This window comes from Hipposideros armiger, unplaced genomic scaffold (assembly GCF_001890085.2).
Source record: "Hipposideros armiger isolate ML-2016 unplaced genomic scaffold, ASM189008v1 scaffold_12, whole genome shotgun sequence".
Lineage (NCBI taxonomy): Eukaryota > Metazoa > Chordata > Mammalia > Chiroptera > Hipposideridae > Hipposideros > Hipposideros armiger.
In genome coordinates this window covers 1,650,680-1,666,047 of record NW_017731362.1, presented here as the reverse complement: position 1 = coordinate 1,666,047, position 15,368 = coordinate 1,650,680, and the positions used below count along the sequence as shown (strand labels likewise).

Below are 15,368 nucleotides of genomic sequence, written 5' to 3'. Positions count from 1 at the left end.
CCTAATAAACCAAAGATTGGTGGTACAAGTCTGGTAGGACCTTTGTCAGTCTTGACACGTGGCTTCAATCTCTGGTCTAAGATGGCTGCTTGGGCTCCCACTGTCACATCTGTATTCAGCCAGTGGGGAGAGAAAGAGGGAAGAGCAGTGCACATACATCCCTTTAAAGGACATGACCCAAAAGTGGCAGACATCATTTCTTCCCACCTGTTACTGGTGGAACTTAGGCTCGTGGCCATACCTAGCTTCAAAGGGGCTAGAGAAGGGACTCTAGCTGGGTGGTCATGAGCCCAGCTAAAACGTAAGAGTTCTGTAATGTAATGAAAGGGAGAATATATTAGAAGACAATAGTCTGCTACAGCACACCTTTCGGCCACCCAAATGCCCACGAGCTCTTCTTTTCGCATAGAACATACTTACCCTCTCCCAAAGGAAGACATTGCAATACCCCATACGATGACGACATCCAGCCCAAAAGTCCATAATGGTGAGGTGAGTCCTTTCCATCAAGATTGGCTAGGGGGCCTTATAATTTGTCAAGTTGTCTGCCCTCTCTGCAATCAAAAGTAGTGGTGGAATTGGAATAAGATAACTGTAATACAAGCTCACATTCCCAAAAGAGAAGCATGCACAGCACACAGCAGTCACTGGTTCATAGCGATGACCAAATCTTGCCAGGCAGTAATTGTGAAGCCTCCCTGAGCTGGAAGTACATAAAGTGATTTGCTTGGACACTGTTTCTGCCTTATGAGAGGAACCTCCTTGTCTGTTATCATCTACGGGCTGGGACTGTGCTTTCTGGGATGTTCTTGCCATTATCCTCCATGTGTATATTTCAAGCGGACGCTGGAGAATATGACTTTCTTGGGGGCTTCACCACCTTTACAGCCCATTTCCTACTGGTGTGAACTTGAGAGACTGGAGTTCACTTTAGAAGCCACACAGCCATAGATCGGAAGGGAATGTGATTTCTTTGCCAATGTACTTTCCTAAAAAACTTAGAATTTTGCTTTATTCACTTAGAATCAGTTTGCATGAAATTTCCCATAATAGTCCTTTATTATCCTATTGCTGCCTGAAGGATGCCTTCTCTCTTTCTTGTTATTGATACTTTTTGTTTTCCCTCTTCTTTTCTTGATCAGTGTCCATTGAGATTTATTAATTTAATTGATCTTGCCAAAGTATCCAGGTTTTGGGTTAATTTTCTCTGTTTTTGTTTTCTGTTTCATTGATTTCCATTTTTATCTTTATTATATCTTCTTTCTATTTGCTTTGGATTAAATTTTTCTCTTCTTTATCCAGCTTCTACTACATTTTCTTGTATCAGCTTTATAGTTTTATTTCTATAATAAAATATTTATTCCCCTTGAACTTTATATTTTATATGAGGTAGAGGGTCTAACAATATTATCTATATAAAGATCCAATTTTCCAAACATCCTTGACTAAATAATCTTTTCTTTCTTTAATGTCAATCTCTTTTGTAATAGATTTCTCATATCTATGTTAATCTGTTTCTGAGCCTCCTATATATGTGAGTAATTTTTCTGTTGACCCATTTGCCTGTTCTATACCAGCATATTAATTTTAATATACTAATTACTATGGCTTTGTAAGATATCTTAATAGACATGTGATTCTTCCTTTATGTTACAGGTAATTTTTCTCTGGTTGTATCTTAGACTTTCATTTATGCTTAACATTTTATCTTAAGATCTTTTAGTAGCAAATTTTTAGACATGTTATAGAGTGATCATAGCTTTCCTCCTCAATAATCCAAATAAGTTCCTATTTTAAAATTTTCACACACCAAGTGATCCATACTGATAAACAATATACAGTTGATTCTCATTATTCGTGAATTCCATATTTGAGAATTTGCTCACTCACTAAAATTTATTTGTAACCCCCAAATCAAAACTCATGGCACTTTTGTGGTCATTTGTGGACATACGCAGAACGAGAGAAAATTTAAGTTGTTCAATGCACACATTCCCAGCTGAGGTCAAACAAGGCAGTGCTTTGCCTTTTTGTTTTAGCTTTCATATTGTAGACAAGTGTCCTATTGCTGTCTGTTTAGTGCCATGTTTTTCACATTTTGTGATATTTCTAATGATTTTGCTGTTTAGAATGGCCTCTAAGTATAGTGCTGAAGTTCTGTCTAGTGTTCCGAAGCTCAAGAAGGCCGTGATGTGCCTTTCAGAGAAAATATGTGTTAGATTGGCTTCATTTGGGCATAGGTTATAGAGCTGTTGACTGTGAGTTCAGTGTTAATGAGTCAATAACATATACTAAATATGGTGTCTTTAGACAGAAACATACTTAAAACAAGGTTATGCATGATTGATGAAAATATTGTGACCTGAGGCTTGGAGGAACTTAACCCTGCATTTCCCCTGGGGACAATGGTTCACTTTTCACTCATTCAGTGTTCATGGCAACTTTAAAAAATATAACTACATGGCTGAAGAGTATTGGCTATTTACGGGCCTCCTGAATTAGAGATGAAGTCATTATAACATGTCGTGGGGAGAAAAGGGTAGGCTTCTCTCCTAGAACTGTCCCCTTACCCTGACGTTCTTCTCACAAGTTTATATCCCTCTTCTGATTTTATTTTGGTTATGTGGCTATCCTTACTTTTGTATATATTTTTAATTCTATAAACAGTTATTTTTCAGTCCTTTGATAATATAATAATCAATACTGTCAAAAATATCCTTTTACATGTGCTTTTAAAAACTGAATGCAACAATATGCCGTCTTCACAATTCACATTGATGTCTTTAAATGTCTTATCCCCCCTTTCTCATTGGCATTACTTGCAATTGTTTATTTCAGATTTTTCATGTTAGGATTTTTTCTCTTTCCTAAGCTGTATTCGCCCTTTCAAAGGTTTTGCCCATCAGATACATATAAGTGTGGATATTGTACTTTCCTAAAGTTTTAATTGTGAACCATATGTCTTTAGTTTCTAATGGAACTCCAAGATGACATGATTACTGTCTTCCACGATCCTATCACTTTTCTCTTTTTTGGTTTTAATTAAATCTAGAATGGCCTTCCTTCTTGTTTTCTTTTTCTTTTTAGCTGAGCCATCCTCCCACCTGTTGGCAGCTCAGCGGCTGCTCAGCTCGGGCCGAGACTCAAACCGCTGTTGCTCAGAGCTCGCACTCTTGAGCGAGCTCTTAACCAACTGAGCCACTAGGCGGGCCCCCTTCTTGTTTTCTTAATCTTCACTACCTCTGAGAAAATATATCAAGTCAATAATTCTTTTAATATTGTATGGAAATTATATATAAATAACTATACTTAAATTATGATTATCATTCTCAAAGCCAACTTAATGTAAGGAAAGGACCAAGATAAGAGATAATGCACCACCATCTTAAGAGTGGTTATATTTATTGATAGGACCATAGGTGATTAATTTCCATTATTTTTCCAAGATTTAAAAAAATTAGCATGTATAGCTTTTAAAATTAAAACAAAAATTTACGAAAGTCTGTGTGACATCCTCTTTTAGTAGAAATAGATTTTCAACAAATGTTTGAATGATTGAAATCTCCTAGCACAGTGTATCTTGACCTTGTGCTAATTTGGGAAACCGCATTAGGAAAATATTGTCCAGATCCTCTGGCTGGCCCATGATCTGTTGTCTCTTTTCAAGATGATATAATGTCTGTTTTTCTTTTGTTTTGTCCTTGTCTAAAAGCTCTCCACCAATATCTTGGAGTAAACCAAAAGCCATCATGCACTAAGATGTGTGTGCCCACACACATGCATGCGTGTTTCTCCTCCACACTTGCAAAAACACTTTCTCTCTTACACACATAAACACACACAGCTACTCATCAGAAGTTCCCCATTATGCTTGAAAGCAGACAGCACTAAGACCAACCTCAAGTATTATTCATCATATCTAGACACATTTCTTCAGACATTTTCTAGCGACAATTGAAAGACCTGATTGTTTGTAGAGGAGAATATTTATAGCCACTAGACATAGATGAAAGATATTTTTAAAAGATATACTTGTGAATGTGGCATCATAACTGTGTTATGCAGAGAGAGTGCCTAAGCAGGGACGAAACTATACCATGTAACAGGAGAACTGCATTATGTCTACAGGGCGCTCACTGGTTGCCTATATCAATGACTTTATAGGATTGTCACATATAAGATGTAAAACTCAAAATCAAGAGGTTTTTCATTTGTGAGACCCTTGTGTAAGGACACGTATACACCACTTTGCAGATAAAGGCTGATTTTTATGCAAAAGGTCTTTTGCATTTAAAAAGACAAATTCTGATTTCTTGGGGTATTTTCCTGGTAAATTTGCCATATTAAACATATGACTTTTAGCTAGATTCAGACATAAGCATTTTATGTTATTACTTCTGGAGATGCTATATAGCATCCTGATAGCCTTGTTATCTACTAAGGACCTTTGTGAATACAGGTAGAGTGGCAAGACCGGTTGTGAAAATGGAAAGATTTTCAATCCAAAGCAAGGGCCGTACAGTGTGATGATTAATTACCGTATTTTCCAGTGTATAAGACGATTTTTTGGCCCTGAAAAATATGCCTCCAAGTGGGGGGTCGTCTTATACGCCAGGTACACTTCAGATAGACTGCCCATAGTGCTTGCCCCGTGCCATAGTGGCCTCCCGATGCCCGCCCACTTCATTCCAAATACCGTTCAGGCATCAGCAGCGCTGCTGGGTGTATGGTCGGCTGTGTGCGATTTTGCGAGTGTGGTAAATTCGGGTTACCATATATTTCTTTACATATGCATTGAAGATTCGCGATTTTGCGCTATCATGGTGCCTGTTAGAATGTTGAAGAGCTCGCACTTGCGCACTAGTGAGGTCCCAGGAAGATGCTGATGCAAGGGTGGACCAGACTGCTATAGTGACAGGGCGGGCAAACAGGGAGCAGGGACCAATCAAATCAGGCTTTGTATACAGCCAACAGCCAACCACAATACTGCACCATTGTACAGTACAGCATAGAAAATGTCGACCAGTCAAACCCCTATCATCCCTATCATGGCACCAGCCAAAAGAAAGAAGTATGATGCAAATTTTAAACTGAAAGTTATAAACTTTGCTAAGGAAAATAATAATTGTGCTGCTGCAAGACAATATGGAGTAACAGAAAAGATGGTTCGGGACTGGAAATCAAATGAGAAAGCATTAAAGAGTATGCCAAGGGGTAAGTGTGCATTAAGAAGAGGCACCCCACACTGGCCAGAACTCGAAAAACATGTAGCAGACATGGTGGCTCAACATCGCCAAAACAGTTATGTGGTGACACGAAATACAATACGCTTGTTTGCACTTCAGTGGGCCAAATCAAATCTGATATTGTTTTACCTTTTATTTGGTGTGTGGAAGGTGTGCGGAAGAGGGGGTAGTCTTATACGGCGAGTATATAACAAACTCTGTATTTTGAGTGGAAATGTTAGGGGGTCGTCTTATACGCCCAGTCGTCTTATACGCCGGCAAATACGGTACCTGGGCTTTGGAGTTGGATCTTGTTTCAAATCCCAGATCTATAACATATTAGCTGTGTGACTTTGGGTAAGTCATTTAGACTTTTAAAAGATCCATTTTCTTGCCTGTCTAATTTTGAGTCAAACAAGATAATATATTTGAAGCATTGAACAGTGCCTATCATATTCGATAAACGGGAACTGCACAATAATAATTATCACTGTGCGTATCAATAGTGCTGTTAAGTGCTACTTGGGTATATCTGTCATCCCCGGTGTCCTTGCTCTGGATCATGCTCATCCTGCGGAGCCTTGGGAAGCAGTCTCAGGTCATGCCTCAATGTTTGCCTTTTTTTTTTTTTTTTTTACCTGATTGACCCTGTTTTTTTCCAGGCAAGTGAATGACACCAACAGCAGAGTGGTCATTTGATAGGAATACTCTTAGGATCAGCATAGCTTTGAAGTGCTTGGTCAGAAGCATCTCTGAAGCACATTAGTAATTTGGTTTCAAAAAAAGCTAAATGCTGAAAAGAGGGCAAAGCCCAAAGTTACTGTAGGCATTTTCAAAGAGTTTGGAAAGTCTTAGAAGCTCTCTGTAATCCAGGTGCAGCATACACCTCTTTCTCTTCAACATATAGCCATCGGACCATAAAGAGCCTGTCTCTGCAGTTATAAAAGCAGTTCTCATGGGACATTTCTTATATGAAAGGAAAACTGCACCTGGACAAGCCTTTTTGGTAACAGAAGCCAAAGGCAATGTTTAGATCTCCTATTAAATTAGAGCTTATTGGATGTTCTGAAAACAGAAACCCCATTTGTTTTAGAAATAGCATTATTTAAATAGTGCCTGGCACACAGTAGGGCTCAAGTTGTATTTGCTAAGTGAATGAATGAATGAATGAATGAGGAGATAACTTGATGGTGTCTCTCTTTTGTATTTTGACTTCAGAAGCACCAGAAACTGTTCAGCCAGGTGCCATGACCCAGCCTGCCAGCTCACATTCTTTGCCACACATTAGGCAGCAGCTGCGGAGTGAAGACTGCTACCACGGCAAGCTGAGCAGGAAGGCGGCAGAGAGCCTCTTAGTCAAGGACGGGGACTTTTTGGTTCGAGAGAGTGCAACATCTCCTGGCCAGTATGTACTGAGTGGACTACAGGGAGGCCAGGCAAAACACCTTCTCCTGGTAGATCCGGAAGGCAAGGTACCACTGACTTCTCCTTGTGTTCCTTGTAGGGTCTTGTGAGTAAGGTTACTCAGAATGACAGATCCACAACTTTATTATATTGAAAAGTGTTCAAGGTTAAGGGTTAACTTTTTCTTGAACCTACCAGCTGGCGCAGGAAGTGCTAAATTGAGGTTAGTGGAGGGGTTTGAGGTGGAGTCCACCCTGCAGGATCAGTTCTGCCCTTCTCAATTCAATTCAGTGAATTAAATGGCTATCTACATGGAAGTACAAGGATTCACAGTTGACCATTACTCAGTATCACATAGATAGTCCTTGCTCTCAGGGTACTTACAATTTCATAAAATAGATGCTTAAATAATTGTAAGGATGAATGACATAAGAATGGTTTGACCAAAGCACTGTGATGTTTCTCAGGATAAAGGAGTGCTCTGGATGAGGCAAACTGAAACGCTCCTTGCAGGGCCTGACATGTATGATGAAACTTGAAAGAGGGCAAAATTTTAAAAAGGGGTACATTTGAAGTATAGGGAAGGAACCACAGGAACAGACAGAGCAGTAGAATGGTACTATGCCAATAAAAAAATGTATGGCTGGGACAGAGGATACCTGTAGACAGATATGATCCTGGACTAAAACAACAAAATGGTAATAATAAGTCCTTCCTTATCAAATAATTACTTTAATTGTTTAAACTCTGTATTCAGAAGATGTGGAACAACTAAATGGATAAAAAAAAGACAATCCAATTATATGCTTTCTATAAGAGGCTCACTTTAGATTTAAGGACATGCATATGTTGAAAGTGAAAGGATAGATAAAGATTTTCCATGCAAATGATAACCAAAAGAGAGTAGGGGTGGTCATACTTATGTCAGACAAAGTAGACTTTAGGTCAAAAGCTGTTAAAAGAGACAAAGAATGACATTAAATAATGATAAAAGAATTAATTCATTAGAAATATATAACGATTATGAATTTGTATGCACCTAACATCAGAGCACCCAAGTATATGACACAAACATTGACATAACTGAAGGGAGAAATAGACAACAAAACAATAATAGTAGAAGATTTCAATAACCCATTTTCAATAATGGATAGAACATCCAGAAAGAAGATCAACAAGGAAGCAAAGGACTTAAATAACACTATATATTATAGATCAAATGGACCTAATAGATATGTACAGAACATTCTACCCAACAGCAGCAGAATGCACCTTCTTCTCAAGCACACTTGAAACATTAACCTATTAGGTCACAAATCCTAGGATAGATTATATGTTAGGTCACAAAACAAGTCTTAACAAATTTGAGGAGATTGAAATCCTACCAAATATCTTATCCAATTACAATGGAATGAAATTAATGGCAGAAGAAAACTCTAATGTTTACAAATATGTGGAAATTAAACAACACACTCTTCAACAACCAATGAGTCAAAGAAGAAATGAAAAGGGAAATTTGAAAATATCTGGAAACAAATGAAAATGAAAACACAGCAAAACGATGGGATGCAGCAAAAGCAATGTGAAGGAAGCTGATAGTGGTAAATGTCTACATAGAAAAAAGGAAAGCTCTAAAATAACCTGATTTTACACATCAATGAACTAGAAAAAGAAGAACAAACTAAACCCCAAATTAGCAGAAAAAAGGAAATAATTCAGATTAGAGCAAAAGTAAATGAAAGAGAATAGAAAAACAACAGGAAAAATACACCAAACTATGAGTTGGTTTTTGAAAGGATAAACAAAATTGACAAGCCTTTAGCTAGGTTAGCTAATAAAACCAGAAGGAAGACTCAAATAAAATCAGAACTGAAAGAAGCAACATTACAACTGATGCCAATTTACAACAAAATGGAGGGATATTGAGAGTATTATACTAAGTGAAATAAATCAGATGGAAAAATGTAAGAACTGTATGATTTAATTCATATGTGGGATATAAAACAAAAAGCAACAGATGAGCAAAGAACTGATGCAATAGAAATTAAATGATTATAAGAGATTACCAAGAACAATTATATGTCAAGAAATTAGATAACCTAGAAGAAATGGATAAACTCCTAAAAACATACAGTCTACCAAGATCAAATCATAAAGACATAGAAAATCTGAACAGATAAATTACTATTAAGGAGACTGAATCAGTAATCAAAAACTTCTAATAAAGAATAGCCCAGGACCAGATGACCTATTTGTGAATTCTACCAAACATGTAAAGAATAATTAATTTCAATCCTTCTTAAATTTTTTCAAAAAATTGAAGAGGAGGAAATACTTCCAAACTCCTTTTATGAGGCCATCATTACCCTGATACCAAAATCAAAAAAAGACGCTACAAGAAAAGAAAATTACAGGCCAATATCCCTGATAAACATAGATGCAAAAACCCTCAACAAAATGCTAGCAAACCAAATTCAACAGTGCATTGAAAGGATTGTACCATGAACTAGTGGGAATTATCCCTGGAAAGCTGGGATGGTTCAACATATGAAAACCAACATGACACACCACATTAGCAGAATAAAGGATAAAAATCACATGATCACCTCAATAGGTGAAGAAAAATCATTTGACAAAATTTAATACCCTTTCATGATAAAAAAAATAGACACTCAACAAACTAAGAATAGTAAAGGCCACGTATGTAATGCCCACAACTAATATACTCAACAGTGAGAAACTGAAAACTTTTCCTCTAATATCAGGAACAAGACAAGAATGCCCACTCTTGCCACTTTTATTCAACATAATATTAGAAGTGCTACACAGAGCAATGACACAAGAAAAAGAAATAAAAGGTATACAAATTGATAAGGAAGAAGTAAAATTATTTCAGATGACATGATCTTTATGAAGAAAATCCTAAAGATTCCACAAAAGAAACCTGGTAGAACTAATAACAATTTAAGCAAAGTTGCAGAATACAAAGTCAACATACAAAAATCAGTTGCATTTTTATACACTAATAATGAACAATTCAAAAAGGAAATTAACAAAACAATGCATTTACAATAATATCAAAAGAGAATGGCATACTTAAGAATGAACTTAACCAAGGAGGCAAAAGACTTGAACACTGAAAACTGCAAAACAGTGCTGAAAGAAATGAAAGAAAACACAAATAAATGGAAAGACGTTCCATATTCATGGATTGGAAGATACAATATTGTTAAAATGCCTACACTACCCAAAACAATCTGTAGATTCACTGCAGTCTATATTAAAATCCTAATAGCATTTTTTTACGGAAGTAGAAAAATAATCCGAAAATTCATTTGGAACCACAGAGGACCCCAAATAGCCACAACAATCTTGAGAAAGAAGGATAAAGCTTGGAGGCATCATACTTAATAATTTCAAACAAATTTTGAAAGATCAATAATCAAAACAGTATGGTATGGCATAAAGACATATAGACTAATGGAACAGTATAGACAGCTCAGAAACAAACCTATACATATATGGTCAAATGATGTTTGACAAGGTTGCCAAGAGTATACAATGGGGAAAGGATAGGCTCTGCAACAAAGGTGTCAGGAAAACTGGATATCCACATGCAAAAGAGTGAAATTGGGCCCTTTATACCTTACACAAAAATCAACTCAAAATAGATTTAAGGCTTAAACGTAAGACTTGAAACTATAAAACTCCTAGGAGAAAACATAAGGGGAAAGTTTTATAACATTGGTCTTGGCAATGTCATATGGCACCCAAACCAAAACACAGGCAACAAGTGCAAAAATAGACATGTGGGACTACATCAAACTAAAAAGTTTCTGCACAGCAAAGGAAAAACAATCAGCAGAGTGAAAAGGCAACCTACAGAATGAGAGAAAATATCTGCAAGCCATATATCTGATCAGGGATTAATTTTCAAAACATAAGAGGAACTCCTACAACTCAATAGCAAAACAAAACAAAGAAACACAAATAACCTGATTTAGAAATGATAGATAACTTGAATAGACGTTTCTCCAAAGAAGATGTACAAATGGCCAACAGGTATACGAAAAGATGCTCAGCAACATTACCATCAGGGAAATGCAAGTCAAATTCACAGTAAGACATCTTCATCTCTCACTTGTTAGGATGGCCATTATCAAAAAAAACCCAGGAAAGAACAAGTGTGGGTGTGCAGAAATTGGAACCTTGTGCACTGTTGGTTAAAATATAAAGTGGTGCAGCTGCTATGGAAATCTGTATGTAGTTTCCTCAAAATTTTAAAAAAGAACTCCATATGATCCAAATATTCCACTTCTGGGTATTTATCCAACATACATTCCCCAGGGGAATGGCCAGTCGGTTGAGCAGTCAGAGCACATACTATTGTGCCTTTATCAGTTGAGTTTTCTGTCTTATATGGGTATGGTTCATGTTGCCTCCAAGCAATTATAAAAGTAACATCAAAGATCACCATAGCAAATATAATAATTAAAAAAGCTTGAAATATTGTGAGAATTACCAAAATGTGACACAGAGTCACAAAGTGAGCAAATGCTGTTGGAAAAATGGTGCCAATAGACTTGCTTGACACAGGGTTGCCACAAACCTTCAATTTGTAAAAATGCAATCTCTGCAAAGCACAATAAAGTGAAGCGCAGTAAAATGAAATATTCCTGAAGAGTGAACACTTACAAATTTGTTCAGCAGGTAGATCTGTGATATCGTGTTACCACTCACACATGCACACTCACACACACACACACACGCACACGCGCACACACACACGCACACGCACACGCACGCGCACAGCCTGTGTGATTGGGGTTACAGCAGCACATGTTTGCAGAGCCAGCACTGCAAGTGTGTCAAGTGGGCAAGAGATGGAAGGAGCCAGCGGTATGGTGGCCTGTGATGAACTGAAAGTGCGTGTCCTGTGTCAGGGGGACAGTCACCTCTCAGTGCCAGTCAGTTGCTGCCATGTGGATCAGGGGCTGGTGTAGCCAGCTTTGATTTTCCCGAAGAAGCCACAAAACTAGATTTTATATGAAATCTCCCCATTTTTTATTTGAAATACTTAAAAATTCTCTTCCACCTTATTCCCCAGCAAACTAAAACACCTCTTGGTGTATTCACCCAGAGTGGTTAGTTTATAATCCTGGCACTAAGAAGATTAATTTGGTATTTGCATGCAAGATCAGTTAGAGAGAATGGGGGAAAACCAAGGACAGAGAAAGTAATTAGGGGCTTCTAGGTAAAAACTAGCGAAAGCTTGAATCAGAATGGAGGCAGGAGAAATGCAGAGGAGGGAAGGGGGCACTGACAGAGCACTGACTGGCGGAACCCGCCAGCTGATTTGACTTGGGCTGGGGTTGAGATGGAAGAGATTAAAAAGTCTTCCAAGGTCAGGGCCATTTGAGAGTAAGTTGGAGATACCACGCCCTTTTCCTTTACATCCTTGAGTGTGCATTTTCTAAGGATAGGGATAGAACATAGCCATAGAACAATGATCAAAATCAAGAAATTAAAACATTGCTACAATACCATTATGTAATTCACAGTCCGTATTCAAACTTGGTTAGTTATTCCAATAAGTGTGTGTGTGTGTGTGTGTGTGTGTGTGTGTGTGTGTGTGTGTGTGTGTTTATGCAGAAAACCAGTATCGAGACAGAGCTTAAAGAGCCTCTTGAGGAAAGGTAGCAGAATTATGGAACAGGGTGCTCCCTGGCTGTACTCCTTCCCTCTCCCGGACAGATCACAGCCTCGCTCTGAGCAGGAGTACATTATGGCCAGGTTGCTGAGCCAGTGGTCATGATGGAGAGAAATGTCTTCTGCTCTGCCCGTGCCTAGGGTGAGGATATAATTACACGAGGGAGGAAAGTCCACGAGAGAAGGCAGGCCTAGGGCAACTGAGTTCGCTGAGTTTGGCATGCAGGACAGGAAGCTCTATGTAACAAATATTTATGAATTACCAGCATGAAGTCTGCAGGAAGGAGACACAAATACCTATAAGTGAGGCCTGAGGAGGCTTCTTGGTGGGCACGGGATTTGTGTTGAACCTCCAAGGAGGGGTAGGACCTCTCCAGAAAAGCCTGCTTTCTGCACAAACAGTATATGATGGAAGAACTCTGCTTGATGAGATTTAATTATAATCCTGAAAGTCATGCTTGTATACAACCCACATAAATATTTATAGGAATGGTGACATGATAGAATATAGCAAATAGTCACATGGCAAAGAGGTTGATTGCAAATTTGGATTGGGCGACAAATGCTTTCCATTTTCCTAACTGGGAAAGACAGTTGCTTTATAAAGGTAATGGGGAATGAAAAAATTGTATACTAAGGTATACAGAGTTTAAAGCTACCTTTTCTTTTTTTTATTCAGCAAAATATCTCTTTCAGGGATATGTGGTTCTTTCCTCTCCCCCCACCCCCAATTATTTCCATCTTTCAGGAAAACTATTATCATTTAACCTAAATACTTTTGTACTTCCTTTTCAAGGTGAGGACCAAGGATCATGTATTTGATAATGTCGGCCACCTTATCAGATACCACATGGATAATAGTTTGCCAATCATCTCTTCTGGAAGTGAAGTAAGCCTTAAACAACCAGTGAGAAAAGATAATAATCCAGGACTTTTGCATTCAAGCAAATGATACCATGGAAATACCATCACACTGATACTTCAAGAAACTCCATTTTGTGTTAGGACACAAAGATAATTCAAACTTGGTTTCTAGATAAAATAGGATACAGACTGTGAAGTAAGTGCATCTTTCTGAGAACATCATGGATTAGGTCCTTTATATAAAACAAAGAACTAACAAAAATTGATCATCAGAAAGTGAAAATCAGAAAAGGAGAAGAAGATTGGTCCCTTTGAAAAGAAATTATACATATGCACGGATGTCACTTTTTAAGGCCATATTGCATTGATAACAAGCTAAAAGCACAATTAAAATTTCACATGCTAAAGACAACTTGAATGAACTGCTGGGGCAGTGGTATGTGCCTTTCAACTTGATAATTTGGGGACATTTTCATATTGGGGAGATTAGTCCTAAGTGTCTTCATATTCTATAACTATAGATCCATTTGCCAAATAAAATAAAATCAAATTAAAAAGGTTTTTCCTTGTTACAAAAATAAGAAGCAATTTGCTTGATGGATATTGACTTTATTATATTTTCTGTTTAGTAGCACTTTCACTGCAATGTTAAAATAAATCTGATTTTGAATTCAGATTGTGTCTAATCCAGTGGAATCAAGTCAAAAGCCACTAAAAGCGTTGGTCTGTTTCATTCACTTGTCCCATTTGCTGGTTAAAGGGTTGGGCCCCAAATGATTTGGCCTAGTATTTCTCAATTTTTGCTGTTTGAGCTGTTTGTATGCAGCACATGACAAGCGAAAGAGGCCCAATTTATCAGTCATTTCTGATTTCATATTTCTCCCTCCTCCTACCCCCCCACCAAAAAAAGCTCATGAGTACATGGATTTAAAAGATGGCAACCAAACCAGCGTTCTTCATATTCAATATCCAAATTGGTTCCGTTACTATTTAAAATACTGAATTTATTTGAAAGTTCAGGCAGATATCCTCTTGATTGGCTGTGACTGAGTGATAGCCCCTCCCATGTATCCACAGCACCTTTTCTAGATATGACCAGACAAAATGCAGAAGGAAGAAAACATAGTAAACAAAACAGTTGGAAAGTTTTGCCACATGTAGATGCGCTGGTAAAATGATGGTGTAATTAAGGGTTGGGTAGGGAAGAGTGCTGGGCTGGATGTCATCGCTGTGACCATGAGCAAGTTACTGAACCTGTCTGGGCTCCAATTTCCTTGTCTATAAAACGAGGGAGCCGGACTAGATGAATTTGAAGGTCTATTTCAGCCCTCACAGAATAGGGATCTATAAAAAGCAAATTTTCCATTTATTATGGATCAGTATTGATAACCAGTCCGTATAGTGAAGGTGAAAACTCCAGTTTTTTTCCTCCAGTCGGTGTCTGTACTCAGAATGAATTGCACAACTGAGGTCAACATTCAGATAGCAGAGACCCCAAGCCTTTCAGACAAAAACATTGAAACTTTGGCATAAAATAAATGAATACGGTAGAAGTATTTGATTTTTTTAAGTAGTAAAAAACTGCATCAGTCCTTTACTTGCCCTTGCATATAGACATAATGGCCATTATTTTAGAGTGTTTTTTTATCCTAAGTTACCTGGACAGTTGCCTTAACTCCACTTCATTTTGGCTATGTAGATACAACCTAATATTTGTAATTGTGATATATTTTCTAAGTTTTAAAAAAAACTTACAGGAAATTTCTTTTGGATAGAAATCATCAGAAATCAAGCACACTGAACTCTAATATTTTTATGTAAAGGTTTATGATTTTATTTTACTGCTACTGCTAAATATTAATTTCTTACACAGGTTTGTTTCCTTTTATACAACTAGGATAAAATGTATTTTTCATCAGTTTCGCATACACTGTAGTTCTTGATTATCTGTCCTCATAAAGGAGCTCAAGAGGGATATAGATCATAGAAATTTATGGGTGATCTAATCACCTTCCTCAGAGAAGGCTGTGGTCTCAGTCTGGCTGAGCAGAGTGTTAACTGGGTAGCAAGAAAGAATTCCTGATACAAATAGATGCAGAGAGTATAAATGATGGGGGCAGTACACATGGATAGTCAGTATTTCAACTGTAATGGTATAGCAGCTGA

General features: G+C 37.6%; 1 protein-coding gene across 2 annotated transcripts in view; it reads left to right on the top strand.

The window, feature by feature from the left end:
- The window catches only part of SHC4 (SHC adaptor protein 4), a 112,830-nt gene extending 98,955 nt beyond the window's left edge, over nucleotides 1-13,875 (top strand). Inside the window, exons 11-12 of one of the 2 annotated variants that reach the window (XM_019664583.1) lie at nucleotides 6,444-6,697; nucleotides 13,135-13,875. In XM_019664583.1, coding sequence (XP_019520128.1) covers nucleotides 6,444-6,697; nucleotides 13,135-13,290 — 410 coding nt within the window. In that variant the 3' untranslated portion in view covers nucleotides 13,291-13,875. The remainder of the gene's footprint in view (nucleotides 1-6,443; nucleotides 6,698-13,134) is intronic. The other variant, XM_019664590.1, reaches the window with a different exon arrangement.
- Nucleotides 13,876-15,368: the final 1,493 nt, after the last annotated feature.